The sequence below is a fragment of the Osmerus eperlanus genome, chromosome 17, assembly GCF_963692335.1.
Source record: "Osmerus eperlanus chromosome 17, fOsmEpe2.1, whole genome shotgun sequence".
Taxonomy (NCBI): Eukaryota; Metazoa; Chordata; class Actinopteri; order Osmeriformes; family Osmeridae; genus Osmerus; species Osmerus eperlanus.
This window is the reverse complement of record NC_085034.1, coordinates 6,054,947-6,069,115: the sequence shown is the minus strand read 5'-3', so window position 1 is coordinate 6,069,115 and position 14,169 is coordinate 6,054,947. Positions and strand designations below refer to the sequence as shown.

At 40.9% G+C, this 14,169-nt stretch overlaps 2 protein-coding genes across 13 annotated transcripts in view; both read left to right on the top strand.

The window, feature by feature from the left end:
* The window catches only part of nav3 (neuron navigator 3), a 131,340-nt gene extending 129,139 nt beyond the window's left edge, over positions 1 to 2,201 (top strand). For all 8 annotated transcript variants that reach the window (XM_062483755.1, XM_062483752.1, XM_062483751.1 and 5 more), the window contains one exon: positions 314 to 2,201. In XM_062483755.1, coding sequence (XP_062339739.1) covers positions 314 to 433 — 120 coding nt within the window. In that variant the 3' untranslated portion in view covers positions 434 to 2,201. The remainder of the gene's footprint in view (positions 1 to 313) is intronic.
* A 4,053-nt stretch (positions 2,202 to 6,254) lies between these two features.
* Positions 6,255 to 14,025, top strand: LOC134037733 (zinc finger protein ZFP2-like). Of its 5 annotated transcripts, none has more exons than XM_062483227.1 (12): positions 6,255 to 6,561; positions 6,931 to 7,133; positions 7,276 to 7,368; positions 7,539 to 7,634; positions 7,777 to 7,887; positions 7,988 to 8,111; positions 8,366 to 10,237; positions 10,426 to 10,469; positions 10,584 to 10,632; positions 10,763 to 10,824; positions 10,915 to 10,963; positions 11,126 to 11,543. In XM_062483227.1, exons 1-7 carry the CDS (start codon positions 6,519 to 6,521, stop codon positions 9,823 to 9,825), a joined length of 2,130 nt encoding a protein of 709 aa, XP_062339211.1. In that variant the 5' UTR covers positions 6,255 to 6,518; the 3' UTR covers positions 9,826 to 10,237; positions 10,426 to 10,469; positions 10,584 to 10,632; positions 10,763 to 10,824; positions 10,915 to 10,963; positions 11,126 to 11,543. The 5 variants fall into 5 exon arrangements, with proteins under 5 accessions (XP_062339211.1, XP_062339213.1, XP_062339214.1 ...); XM_062483231.1 differs by lacking the exon at positions 6,255 to 6,561 and adding an exon at positions 6,607 to 6,777; XM_062483229.1 differs by lacking the exons at positions 10,915 to 10,963; positions 11,126 to 11,543 and adding an exon at positions 13,743 to 14,025.
* The last annotated feature ends 144 nt before the right edge of the window (positions 14,026 to 14,169 follow it).

Genomic DNA, 14,169 nt, shown 5'->3' with positions numbered 1-14,169 from the left:
CGGGTTGAGGTGTCATTATTATTATGACCCGTGTGTGTGTGTGTTTGTGTGTGTGTGTGTGTGTGTGTGTATGTTTATCTTGCATGTGTTTGTGTTGTACAAAAAAATGTTGTAAAAATGTTGTAAAGTTTTCTACATTTTAAATTTTTTATATTGTATATTTAAAGATAGCACACACACTTTAAGATTTTAGGATTCAATATGTTTATTATGTTTACTGTATGCACCTGCCCACCAAAGTAAATTCCTTTTTTGTGAGAACCTACTTGGCGATTAAACACAGTTCTGATTCTAATTTTGATTGTGTTTCCAGATGAACATGCTGATGAGGCTACAGGAAGCAGCTAACTACTCCAGCGCCCAGAGCTGTGACAGCGACAGCACCAGTCACCATGACGACCACCTGGACTCCTCGCTGGAGTCGGCGCTCTAGACGCCGGGCACTCTGGGAGAGGAGTGTGGTCGAAAGGATGGAGCACTTCCTAATCTGGCACCCCAGCCAGATCCAGACACCCCCTAACAGGCACAGAGTCATGCGCGTTTGTGTAGAGCGGAGATGTCGAATCCAAGGGATAGTCCTATTGGACTTGATTCAAATGAAGCTGGTTTCATTTGTGCTTGGTGTTTGTACACAGTCCGGTCCATCCCTCAGCTGGAGAAAAGCACCCTCAAAATGGTGGCTTCACAGTTTAGAGTGATGAGGAGAATAGAGTCTAGTTTTCACAATAAAACTGGAATTTTTCTTTTGTATTATTTCGTTTTAATACAATTGAATTATCTGCAGATGTTTACAGGGGAACAAATCGTCTTTTTGTTATCTGAGGTGCTTAACAGATATAAAAAGACAGGCATGCACCCTTTTGCCCAACCCTGACCTCAGTTTGAGCCATGCGGTGCTGGTCGTGTGCCTAAACTTGTCCTGGGTTTACCAGCACTGCCAAGACCCCTACCACCTCGCTCGTCAACAAGCACAAAAAGCGCATTGTGTGTGGCCAGGCCAAACTGCTACTGTGAAACCTATGGACAAGTGCCAATATTCCTGTTTGATTTACTGCCAGAATGCACACACTTGACATCCGTTAACACACAAGCAACTTATTGCCAATGGAGGCTCTAGGCTTTGTTTTAACCCCATTTCAGCTTATCACACTGGCTGATCTGTCATTCACTCCTTCAAGCCCTTCTAACAACATATGGCTACTTACACTGAGGACTAGCTAGTCCAGTCCAAGGACCACATGGAGAAGGGAACAAGCCTGGTGCTTTCTCACTGCCTTAAATGTGAAAAGCTCTGTGAGAGGGTGGGTGTGTTACTACTCTAGCCTTGGCTCCCATCTGCCATCCTGAGAGGATATGATGTTGCTCAGTGACAAGACATCCAGTTCCTGCTACGCAACAGCTTGAACAAAGTGTCCCCTGTCTTCTAAGTAGGTGCTTACTCTTGTGTGAAATAGGACCTTTTTCTGGAGACTACCTGATATACAACCTTCTGCAATTCGTGGTGAAGTCCATGTTTTCCCGGAACAATCTTTTTTGTTTGTTTCTGACAGTGCTAATTTACAAGCGTATGGGTGTAAACAGTATGCTGTGTTCAAAAGTAAGATTGACCAATTGTAAACTAAACAAAAAAGGTCAAAAGGGGGTGGGTGTTTTTTAGTTGTTATTGCTTTGACCCAGTTGAGCTGGGTTCACTTGAACTGAAATGAGCACAACCTAACCCTTTTGGTTTTGTAGCCTGAGGAGCATGTTTTAAGCTTTCTAAGGGGGTAATTTGAAAGGAGACTTTTACTTTTATGTAAATGTGAGTTGGGAAGGAAGCCATTTTGGATTTTAATTGTCCTTCCTTTGTTAATGAGTGGGTTGGTTTGCACAGTTATTGAGAGATGGGGAGGGTTGTAAATATATACAAGTCTTGCACAGTGAATCAAAGATGCATTCTGCCCTGTCAATGTAACATTATGCTTAAACTCGCTGAGAATTATTGTACTTTGCAAATCTGAGAAAAAAAAGACAAAAGAGAAATGCAAAAAACCAACACACTGTCAGAAACAGGTGTATGTCTTGTGATGATTGGTTGTTATTGCCTATGCAGAAGGCATCAATGTACAGTATGAGACTTTTTTTTTTTTATCAGTATAAAATGTTCACTAAATCACTGATCATTGGGAGCAACATTTTTTCAGTCATGACAAATTTGTCATCATAGTATTCCCTCTTTTGGTGCATTCTATTATTTTGTTTATGTATTCAATTGTAATATTCCCTTTTTACATTGCTCCACATATTCATATTGAGAGTTGTCCCCAACATAATACAATTGTGGTATTTTGTTAATCTAATCTGAGGTACTGTTTGCTTGCTCTCATGCTATGTTAAACAACTAACTGGTGCTACTGGTCAATTTAACCAATGAACAACCTACCGGTGTGCATACAATGTTACAACCTCAGGACATTAAAGCAGTCCCTTCATACTCTTTAGGTAAGTGTCTCTCCAGCATCAGCTCTTACTGTTAACACACTACTAAAACAGAATTGGTAATTTTTTGCATGCAATCTTGTTAGCCTTCTGTTTACAATGTGGTAGTTGACTTTATTCAGTACCAGGGTTTCGACCTCAATTTAGATCCTGACACATACCGTTTGCCGGATATGGCTTTTCCCCACTAGAAAAAGAGGTACAATCATTAATTGTACATCCATTTTATTATGTGCATTTTTAAATCTCGCTCCCCTCGTACAAAATATCAGTTGCCTAGTTAACCAAGAGTTTTCACTTCTCCTGACAGTGTATGTCATTGTGTTAACAAAGTGACATATTTTCCACCTAATTGCAATTACATCTCAGTTGAAACATAGCATTTACTACTTTAAGAGAAGAGTTTCTTTTTTGGGTGAAACATTTGTCTTTAAATGTTTTATATTTTGTACATTTGTATGTAACATACGTGTAAATAGACAGAGACCGCGATTTAAATCATCTGGAGGATTTTGTAGTCTTTGTAAAGCCCTAATAAATGGTATTTGGTGTCACATGAACATACATAACATGAGTCCTGTCATTTTTTACGTTTGTTGGGCAAAAAAACACGCTTTAATTTTTTTATCTATGGAGCATTGATTGTGTGATGGCAGATTACAGTAAATGTATGAGATCAAACATATTTGTTCTGTCTCTGGCACGAATAACTCTTATGGCGATATTTACAGGTTTATACCGTGCATTGATTCCCTGACTTGCAATGTAATCCCGACCTGCAAGAGGCAGCAATTTTCAGCAAGGGGTAATGCCAAGGCACTTATCCCTGCCAGGATTTGTATCCCCTGGCCGCGGGAGAGCGCGTCCACTCAGAGAAGCGGAGTTTAACTGCTGCACTTCAAATTCACCTCTTAAATGGAACAAATAGCGACGTGGAAGACTCAACAGGGTTTTCCATAGTAACAAGGAACTCTCTTATCTACATGAATACGTGTATTTGTCTGTTACATTAAGGCGACGTGTGGATAAGGATAATGTGTACCCCCTTTCCTAACTATCAAAGGGTCTGTCCTGCTATCATGTGTGTCATTTTCTGTGTTCTTTTGGTCACAATGAACAACCTGAGATCATATGGAGATGTCTGCTCTTTTCTAGCAAAAGTTACAGAGGGGATACACGTGTCTGTCTGTCCTGCCATCATGTGTGATGGGAGGACATGAGGTACATGGCAATAAGGAACTTTGGAAAACACTGTCATTAATCCACAATACTAAACAACGCATTAAACAATTCACACGTCGCCTTAATGTAACAGACAAAAACGTATTTATGTAGCCTAGATAAATGAGTCCTTTGTTACTATGGAAAACCCTGTCGAGTCTTCCACGTCGCTATTTGTTCCATTTATGAGGTGAATCCGAAGTGCAGCAGTTAAACTCCACTTCTCTGAGTGCACGCACGCTCCCGCGGCCAGGTGATCCAAATCCTGGCTGGGATAAGTTCCTTGGCACAACACCGGAAAACAGAATTTATGTGCAGAAGAATCGTGCATTTTCGCGTTTCTATCAGCGGCCCGTGACATGGGAACAGAAGAGAGTTTTAAATCAAATGGAGCTTTGGTATTCTTACCAAAACACTCCTACTGGTTTGATTTTTGGCTGTTTGTGATATTTGACATCGCGTTTTTCTTTTTCATGTACTTCGTAGTGCCTTAAATGGTAAGCTGCTAGAGTTAATAGTTTCTTCCTTCAGTTTTGGAAGTAGTAATCATTGAAAGCTAGTTAGCTAGTAGCTGCGTTGCTAAGGAAGTCACAAAACTAGGCTGTACGTTTTTACTAAAGCAAGCTCGTTGTTAAATATATTTATAAGATTTCTGTTTTGTGAGTGGAATATATTTAGATAAATTGTGCTGAAATTGTTGAATGTGCATTCAACAATGCACCCCGTGCATTCAAATGTGCATTCAAATGCTCCCGCATTTCTCCCTGACGTCCACAAATTATATAAAATATCCCTGAAATCGTTTTTTTTTTTTCGTTTTAGATCGAGCGAGAGACAGTTAAATGGTCATTTCTGGTAGACAGGCTCAGGAAACCGAGAGAGCGAGTGACAGACGTGGTGAGAGGGAGGGAGCGTGGGGGGTTCAGCAATGGTCTTGGTGCATCGCTGTTGATAGGAGGACGTGTGTATATAAACCTGTTGTAAACCTACTAGACGACTTATTAATTACATTAAAATCTAAATAATCAAACGTATATTGAACGTGACCAATACCAAAAACCAATAGAGAAACAGTGTGGAGCGAAGAAAATCTTCCTAGGGTCTCTGCTCCAGATACACTGCCTGGACAGAAAGAGCCGTCAGAGAACACGGATAATGTGTGAACTCAGAATCAGCCACTTTTGGGACCATAATATTACATTTCCTGAATTCATGTTGTACATGAAAGTGGGTCAGATATTTCAGACATAAAAAAAGTATGTTCAAGTATCCAATGTGTCAGTAAAGGTATACTTAAAACGTAGATCGGCCTAAAATTAAAATGTTGTCAACAGAGTGTGAATTATACAATGATAACCGGGGGGTCAACTTCTTCTCCAGGGCGTAAATATTAACGATTACAAGTAAGAACGATACATGAATGTATCGATCCCCCCGACCTGTTGTTTTTACCTCTTTTGGGGGGGGCTAGATAGGTCTAAATATGAGACTAGGAAGCGTTCATCTATGAGTGCTTGTATTTCCCTTGTGCCAGTGATTTATTTCTCTCTGTGACCTGTGTGTTGTCGGCCATCTCTGACAGGGAGAGCTGGAAGAGGAACGGGCTCTGAAGTACATGTTTGCCTGGGTGCTGCTCCAGATTGGGGCAGCTGTGTGTCCGACCACCTGGACAGGCTCCCCCCCCCCCTCCCCTCCTCATGTCTGACGACTACTCCTCCGACAACAAGCTGCTGGGGGTCGACTGCCTCCACCACCTCCTCCATCATGTGGTGACTGGAAAACAGTTTCTATCCAAGGGCCATCAGGCTTCTGAATGGACGTTGATATGGACATTGATACATTTCTCACTAGCCACTTTACATTGATACATTCAGTCTTCTAGCGATTCACAAATTTCTAAAATCGATTAAAAACAACAACAAAACAATGTAAGCATATATTGAATTGAAATTTGATTAAAAATCAAATCTTGACCCCAAGAATCGAATTGTGAGGTACCAAAATATTCCCATCCCTAATAGACGGTAAGCTGTACATTTATGTTTAATATTGAACCGTGTTGCAGAAATAAATAAGTCTATTCAAGAAAAGTCTACTTATTGTCACTGTATTTCGTGAATGAGTTCTTAGAAATCCTTCAGCAAACTTTCACTTGTTTTGTAAGTATGATTAGAAGGCAGAGTATTCTGTTCTGTTTTATAACTTGGCATTAGCAGAAACAAAACCTACGTTGTCCTTTGGTATTTAGTAGTGTCATAAGGGCAAATACACTGTTTTGTAGAAAATAACTTTGCAGGAACCCTCTGTGGCTCAGTGGGCAAGCATTGTGTACCACGAGTACTGCCAAACATGGTACTTTAGGTTCAAATCTCTCTCAAACCAATTGATAATTCATCTAACTGATATCAGTTAAGTAATATATATGTTATATATGTTCTTTTTCAAAACTTTCCCCTAATGAGATTCTTCTGGGCTTTTTTTCCCTTACTCAGGACATATTGAGGATACAAAATCAGTTGAGTTTGCTTCTGTTGAAATTTGTCCTAGGTTGACCCCCATTTTGGCTTAAAATGACTGGACTGTAATTAGGAAGTAAGTATAGCTCTATATTGGTTTTGCAACCTGAATATACTCCAAATACGTACATGCAGTTTTATGCAATCTACAGTAGGTGGCACAATATCTTGGCTACATCTCAGTACTAGTAGCATTAAGCACATTGTACAGGAAGCTCCGCCAAAGTTATTTTCCTACAGTACAGGGCTATCACTGCTCAATCGAGGACAAAACGATTTTTGATTGCAGTTTTTGTTGTCAACATGATGGAAACATGTGCCACGACAAAGAAACTGGAAAACACAGGTGTGTAGCTTTAAGAAACAGCAACGTTATGCTAGCACTAATGCTAGCCAGCAAACAGACTGTTGTTGTGTAGCACTGCTAGCTCTAGCTAACTTTGCTAGCTAACGCGTTAGAGCTAGATTGTAATAGGCTCGCTAAATGGTGGGTCACTACATGTTTATGTGCCATAATTTAGTGCTAGAGGCAAACTTTCTGGTAAGGAAAGGGCACCAGTAGGTTTGTTGTGAAACTATAAAAAGCCACTTGCCATGCCCAGGCATTGCCACAAGTATTGCAAAGACTGTATCAAACCTTTTCTAATGCCACTTAATCATTCAAGGTAGACGAAGTAGAGCTAGGCAAATTATGTCTTATTTTCTTGCACCGCAGATGTGTTTCTCCCATTATCATCTTTGCGTCTACTGATACCACCTCTACGGCTAGTCTCAGCAGCCATGTGGCAAGTTGCACAGAGGAGAGACGTGATGGACTATGGGAAGCTCGACGAGTTTGTTACTCTAGTAACTGAAACCGTTCCAGACCTGCTGGACACAAAGCAAAGGGCCAAGCTTCTTCTGCGACTGCGGACAAGGGTAAGGGAATTTGACTTCAAACACTGTCTAGGAAAGATCAATAAAATAAATGAGAATAATACAATAAATAGCGAAGTAATGTGTACTCATTTTAAAATGATTGCTTTAAACCTGACTGGAGATTTTGTTGGTCTTTTGATAGATGATCCTAGATTTATGTGCTGCCGAACAAACCTCTGACATTCATTTCATTCAACCCCACTTGGACAGAATACGTCCCCCTGGACACACAGGAGTGAGTGATAATATTGTATCTAACATTTGACAGTACCCAAGTGAACATGTCTTCTATGTATTTACACGTTGACAGTGTACATGACAGTCAGCTGTGTGAATGAATCAGGCAAACCAGGCGGATTACATTTACAGGTTTAAAGGGGATAGTAATCTGAGTATCTCCTCCAGAGTGGAGATGCAGAGGTGGATGCAGAAGAGGCCATTTTCCTGGAGCTGGTCCAGACCTTGCTTAAAGACCCAGCAGAGAGAGAGCACTTTTACCAGGTCAGTGGGTACTGTTAACTCTCATCTCCATTGCTTACCGATGGCTGATGCTGTCATAATCACGATTATATGAGCCATGAGTAAATACATATCAAATGTTTTTTAATTACTGAAGTTTCAGTCCACTTTCTCTCATTTACAGGAGGTATTTCCAACAGAATATGGAGTTAGCTATGACAAAGACATGCAGCTTCTTGTGTGGGAGTTTTTGTCCCGACTGGAGAAGCTTCTGCCTGTACCAGACCTCGGGCAGGTATCAATAACAAACACGTCAATGCTTGTATACAAACAATTTGCATTAGTTTGTGAGGAAAATGTGCCACAAAGATAAGGTATTTCTGCATTTTACACAGACTGTATCCTGGCTCAGTTCAGCCCCATCTGTCTTGGATGAGTGCATTCAAGCCCTCTCTCAATCAGAGGATCTCAAATCTCTTCTGCAGCACCATAAATGTTTGGAGGACTTGGGTACTCAAGGTAAATGTAAAACAAATATTTAATTATGATTATTTATAAAACTACAGTACCTCTACTCTAACAACATTGTATGTATGATTTATCACAAACTAGCTGACTGTACTTTTCTATCAAGAGTTTAATTGGAGTTTTATATTGTATTTAAAACCTAAATCAATTGATCTTTGCTTGTACAAGGAAGGTTAATGGCTTGTATCCACCTTTTAAACTTTAACTTAACCTAATCATTTTTATTTGCTTTTTTTTTTACTCAGGTCACACGGTAGAGATGTCCTCTCAGGTATTTGCCTGCTCTCAGTGTCCATTCTTCCACATGCAGGAGTCCCTCCTTCTTCAGCACATTGAACGTAGTCACCCTGAGGAGTACAACAAACTCCAAAAGGCTGAAGACCAGCAAGAGCCATCCAGGAAGAGGGTCCAGCGGCCAGAATTTCCCAAGCCTTTTCCCATCCATGCCAGACCAGATGCCCATATGTGTTATGAGTGTGGCAAGACGTTCACCCGTGCTTCTGACGTGACCAGACACCAGCGCATTCACACAGGGGAACGACCATACACCTGCCAGGAATGTAACAAGGGTTTCAAGAACTCTTGGGATCTCAGGAGACACCAACGTATTCACACAGGAGAACGGCCGTTTCTGTGCCCTCAGTGTGGCAAGGGCTTCACTCAGATGGGGCTACTGAAGCTCCACTTTGAGAGAACGGCGTGCTGCGAGACTTGCGATCCCCCGTTAGAGTCGACGGAGGAGGAGGTGACGACGGACAGTAAAGGGAGTGGCGGAGGCCAATACAAGTGCCAGAAATGCGGGGAGTGCTTCGGGACCATACTGGAGAGACTGAGGCACAGGCAAACCCACGTAGTGAAGCGCCAGTACAAGTGCTCCCAGTGCGACAAGATCTACGGTCGGCCGTCGGACCTGAGGAGACACCAGATGAAACACACAGGAGAGAGGCCTTTCCCCTGCGAGTGCGGCAAGAGCTTCACGCACGTGTGGCTACTAAACAAGCACAAACAGATCCACACCAAGGAGCGGCCATACCCGTGCACCGAGTGTGACAAGAGCTTCACTCAACTTCAGATACTGAACAGACACATGCTGATCCACAACGGCCAGCGGCCCTTCCAGTGCTCCTACTGCGAGAAGAGCTTTACACAGTTGGCGGGCTTGACCAGACATGAGAGGATACACACAGGAGAGAGACCATATCTATGCACAGTCTGTCAGAAGACTTTTCTCACGCACGGAGAGCTGGTGAGACACCAGCGCAGTCACAGCGACCATAGACCGTACCCCTGCCCTCAGTGTCCGAAAAGCTTCAAAACCAAGCGAGCCCAGAGCGAACACCTGAACACTCACACGGGAGAGAGACCCTTTTCTTGTAAATACTGCAGCAAGAGGTTCGCCAAGTCCACTTCGCTGATCAGACACAATCTGATGCACACTGGAGAAAGACCACACCAGTGTTCTCAGTGTGGGAAGACGTTCCTAACTTCTGGAGAGTTGCTTCTACACAGGCGTATACACACGGGAGAGAGGCCATATCCTTGCTCCTACTGTGAAAGGCGCTTCAGGTGTTCTTCAGACCTGACCATGCACTTGAGGACGCACACAGGGGAGCGGCCATACTCTTGTTTGTTCTGCAAAAAGTGCTTCTCTACGTCAACTCGGCTCAAGAGGCATGTGCGCACTCACATTGGGAAGAATATATAAGTGGTTGACCCCCAATAGTGGATTGCTACTGGAAACATTTTCTTAAGTATTTATTTTAATAAGTGTTTGGATTGCCATCATTTAGAGAATATAAGCCAGCCTTACATTCAGATTGTTTCATTTAAAAATGAAAATCATGCCTCCGACTCACATTAAACATTTCATTCTTACACGTAGTGCTGATCTATTTGCATCTAGTTGTATTGTTCTGTACTGGCGTTATGTTAGTACGGGGTTTGTGAAAGCAGTTTTTGTAAGTACAACAACGCATTATCAATTGATTGTCTTATTAAGTCTGATTGTGGAAGTCGCGCATAATGTGACGTATATGGAACGGCATGTGTCGCATGCAATGTTTTGTGAAACGAAATATTGAATCTAAGCAACCAAGATGCCAAAGAGAGTAAGAAAGGTAGGATATATTGTCAAACATATATTAGCAATTGGTTCAAAGTAATATTTCAGAACACAAAGCAAGAAAACACTGCTGAGTACGTTATCAGACTGCCGTAATGAATGGGGTGGAAATTAAGTGGCCATGGTACAATGGCAGCATTGGTTTCGATGGGTGTGTAACATGGTGATGTTTCCTGCTGACAGGCTAGGCCAGTCCAGTCTGAGGCCATTGCCATTGGAAATGCAAGGTATATGTCTCTTAATCCGCAATAACCTAAGAATCCGTGTCTATATCAGTTAACTAAGTTTACTTTGGTGTTGTAGCTCAATCTGCAATGGTTGTGTTGTCAAATTGTTGTTAGCGTTAGATCAAGGCCTGACCAGTCACCCGGATGTGAAATAACTGTAACGGTAAGTATTTTGGTTATAGTAATTAAATCACGTCACGTCAAAGTTGGTACAGCTAGCTAGAAAGATTGGAAGAGAGTTTTGATGGGTGTTAGGTTTGATAAGCAGTGTTTTTTAAATGTATAAAACAAAGCCTTGCACCGCCAAGGCCCAGGTCCAGACAAAGGCCCATGCTGGTCCCTCTGACTATGGCAGGTGAGTGTTCACACCATTTCTCCTGCTGTGTCAATTTATCTCACACAGTGTATGTCACTTTTCTAATGGCTCAGTGTGTGCCTCTAACAGGGGCAGTGCCTCAATCCCAGAGCAACTTGCGAGTACAACAGGTTTCACCGTAAGCATAATTAATCATACAGATTAATAATTAATTGGATACAGAATAAAGGACAACAGATTAATATTTAGCATTCATTTCTGCTAGGATAGACAGGGTGATAAACCTCTAAACCCTTTGAGAATTTCAGCTCCTTTCAAGTCCCCATTTTCATTCCAATAGGACAGCCATGACCGTAACTCGACGGTCAAGTATGGGCAGCTGGTGCAGCAGGAACAGATCACTCACCTGGTGATGGAGGTTGTTATGCGCTCATGTTCTGCTCTATCCAGGCATGGCGGACTGCTGTCAAATTTCACCAAATAGACCTAGGCTACATGGCATCGTCATAAGCCTACACAACGCATCTAGAAATATGGGAAACATTTTTGTGAATAAACTAGATAATATTTAGGCTGAAGTATTTGACGTTAGGAACACAACTACTGTTAGGAAAATAACTTTTATCTGTCTCTTCAATACAATTAAATGAAATAAATAAGTTAATCAATATGTTCGTCTTTTCTGTCTTTTCAGGAGGCTAGCCTAATTTATTTCTATTTCTTTCGTCTGGTTCAGTAGGCCTACTTTTTTTATGAGAGTGAGAGCACGAGGCTCCTCCCGCCTCTACAGTAACCTGACTTATTTAATACATTAATAAAATATTTTGTATAACTTTTGAGAAGATGACACATGACACACGTTATTTATTTTAACTTGAATAAGTTTGTGCCCTGTAACCCTGGGTTACATAGAGCACATCCTTTAGGTTAACTTCGAATACAAACATGAATGTAACGATGATCATATTAAACTATTTTTAGTAGCAAGGTGGAAATTGCTAATATAGCGTTATAGCTACTGTACTTGCTAAATATTTGCTATATATTTGCCATTCTTCAATTTCCAACATGTTCATCAGACTGCAAATATAGGCTATGGACGTTGACAAAGTAACGGAGGAGGTAAGTGGTGATTATTTTGCTGTTGACTACTGTACAACAGTAGCTAGATATAACCACATTTCAAAACGCTGTAGACTAGCTCTAACTAGTAGCATGTACTGTAGTCACCGACAGTTTGCTCAACCTTGTTACATTGAATACGTTCTTTTTAGCTATAAATGATGTAGCCTATGACCTGTCGTTAAGTAGGCTATTTGGCTGTAAATTATATATTACAGTAGCCTATTGTAAAAACATTATTTCGAATCAAACTTTCTGTTGTCAATGAAAGTAAATGTTAATTTTCCCTTACAGCTTGCGAAGTCAGCCTTTCAGCAAGCCACACACGCTATGAAACCAATGAAAGCCCATGAGGAATCTGTGAACAAAGTAATTGAGCTGAAGATTGTCTTTGAGACACCTGCCTTCAAGTGTAGCCCTAATGATGTTACCAGGCAGCTGTATCCAGACACCAAAAACAACATGGATTCAGTGTCAAATGAGATTCTCCCAGAAGGTAACTGCATAGTTCAAAATGATGACCTTGCTGTGATGGGTTCAATAGAGGACTCTCGGACCCCAGACTTTGATATTGATCTATCGGCTGTGGAGTGGCTGGACCCTGAACGGGACTCTACCCTGCTAGTGGAAGAGCCCTCATCAAGTACAAGCAAAGATCTTGACCTGACCTTTGGGCCATCCGCTAAAGTGTCACAATCCACTGAAGATGAAACGGAGGATTCCTTAGCCCTTTTGAACAAAATGAATGAGACAAAGAAGGTCTTAAAGACACCTGTGGTTCAGTCCAGCAAGGAGTACACTGAGGTATATCACACCAAGGATATATCTGATGTAAACTCAAGTGAATGTCTACCAGAAGGTAATGGCAAAGTTAACAATTATGAAATCGCTGTGAACTTTGGGCCTTCCACTGAAGATGTAACAAAGGATTCTTTATTCCTTATGAAGAAAATAAATGAGACAAATTTTTTCTCGGAAGAGGAAAATAATACCATTGTTGTAATGGGTTCCAGCAAAGAACTTAGATTGAATATATTATATTGTTCTTCTATACTCTTTGGTTCTTGTGAGGATTCTCTGAACTCTGACTTTGAAATCAGATTTTGACCTATCAGCTGTGGAGTGGCGAAATCCTGAATAGTACACGACCTTGGCACTTGAAAAGGCCTCGGATGGCCTTAAAACTAGATAATATTTAGGCGGAAGGATTTGACGTTAGGAACACAACTATTTTTAGGAAAACAACTATTATCTGTCTCTTCAATACAATTAAAGGAAATAAATCAGTTAATCAATATATTCGTCTTTTCTTTCTTTTTACTAGGGTGAATTTGGGTAATCTGGGATGTTTTTTGCATTTTTGACTTCTGCGACAACATTTTATATCAATCTAACAAATTAAATACTCATTTTATACCTTTCTGAAATCCATTAGATGTTTTCTAACCACACCCAAAAAAAAGTACACAAATTTGATAATCTGGGACACTATCAGTAAAATCTGCAAGGACATTTCCATCTTCTTGGGAGATAAAGGGCTTCCTCCCAATTGTGTGTTTGTGGTCCCCTGTACCTTTGACTCTTTGCTGAAGGGTTGAATTAGGAACATTCCAGGCCCTGGCACACAAACGAAGCTGAGGGACGCTACCTGCCTCCACTAACTCACTGTACTCAGCAATAGCTCCCATCATTCTTGTCTCACTCCATTGATTTAGCTTCTTCTTACTTCTCTCTTTTACCTCTCTCTCTCTCTTCCTCTCTTTTTGTTGCCCTCTCTTTTCCTGACGCTGTGGTGTCATTGAATTCTTTAACACATTTTGTTTTTTTAATTATAGGACATGGATCATTTCAGGCAGTGATGAAGAGAAGGACAGAGAGGAAGAGAATGAGAGACAGAGAAGGAGAGAGAGAGAAAGCAAGAGAGAAAGAGTGTTTGCGTGTCTGTATAGGCTACAGAACATTGTCTATTGGCATTAGATGTATAAACCTATAAACCTTGAATAACTGTGTATTCATATTATTATTTGAGGTTTATACTTATAATGCCAGTAAACAATGTTCTGTACACACACACACACAAAGAGTAAGTCCCTAAATGCATATTTTCCTCACTTGAAGAATTTAAATGGCTGTCCCAGATTACCCAAATGATGCCGTCCCACATTACCAATCATGTTTGATAAAGTGGGACAGCTAAGAAATGGTAAATAAATAAATACAAATAAATAACTTTTTTCTAAGTTTCTATGCATATTTTGTTGC

Excerpts from the sequence above, each read along its gene's own strand:
- LOC134037733 (XM_062483229.1), top strand. The coding sequence starts at position 6,519 with ATGATGGAAACATGTGCCACGACAAAGAAACTGGAAAACACAG. Across the intron at positions 7,134-7,275 it reads TTCTGCGACTGCGGACAAGG|ATGATCCTAGATTTATGTGC; the intron begins GTAAGGGAATTT and ends GTCTTTTGATAG. Across the intron at positions 7,369-7,538 it reads GTCCCCCTGGACACACAGGA|AGTGGAGATGCAGAGGTGGA; the intron begins GTGAGTGATAAT and ends TATCTCCTCCAG.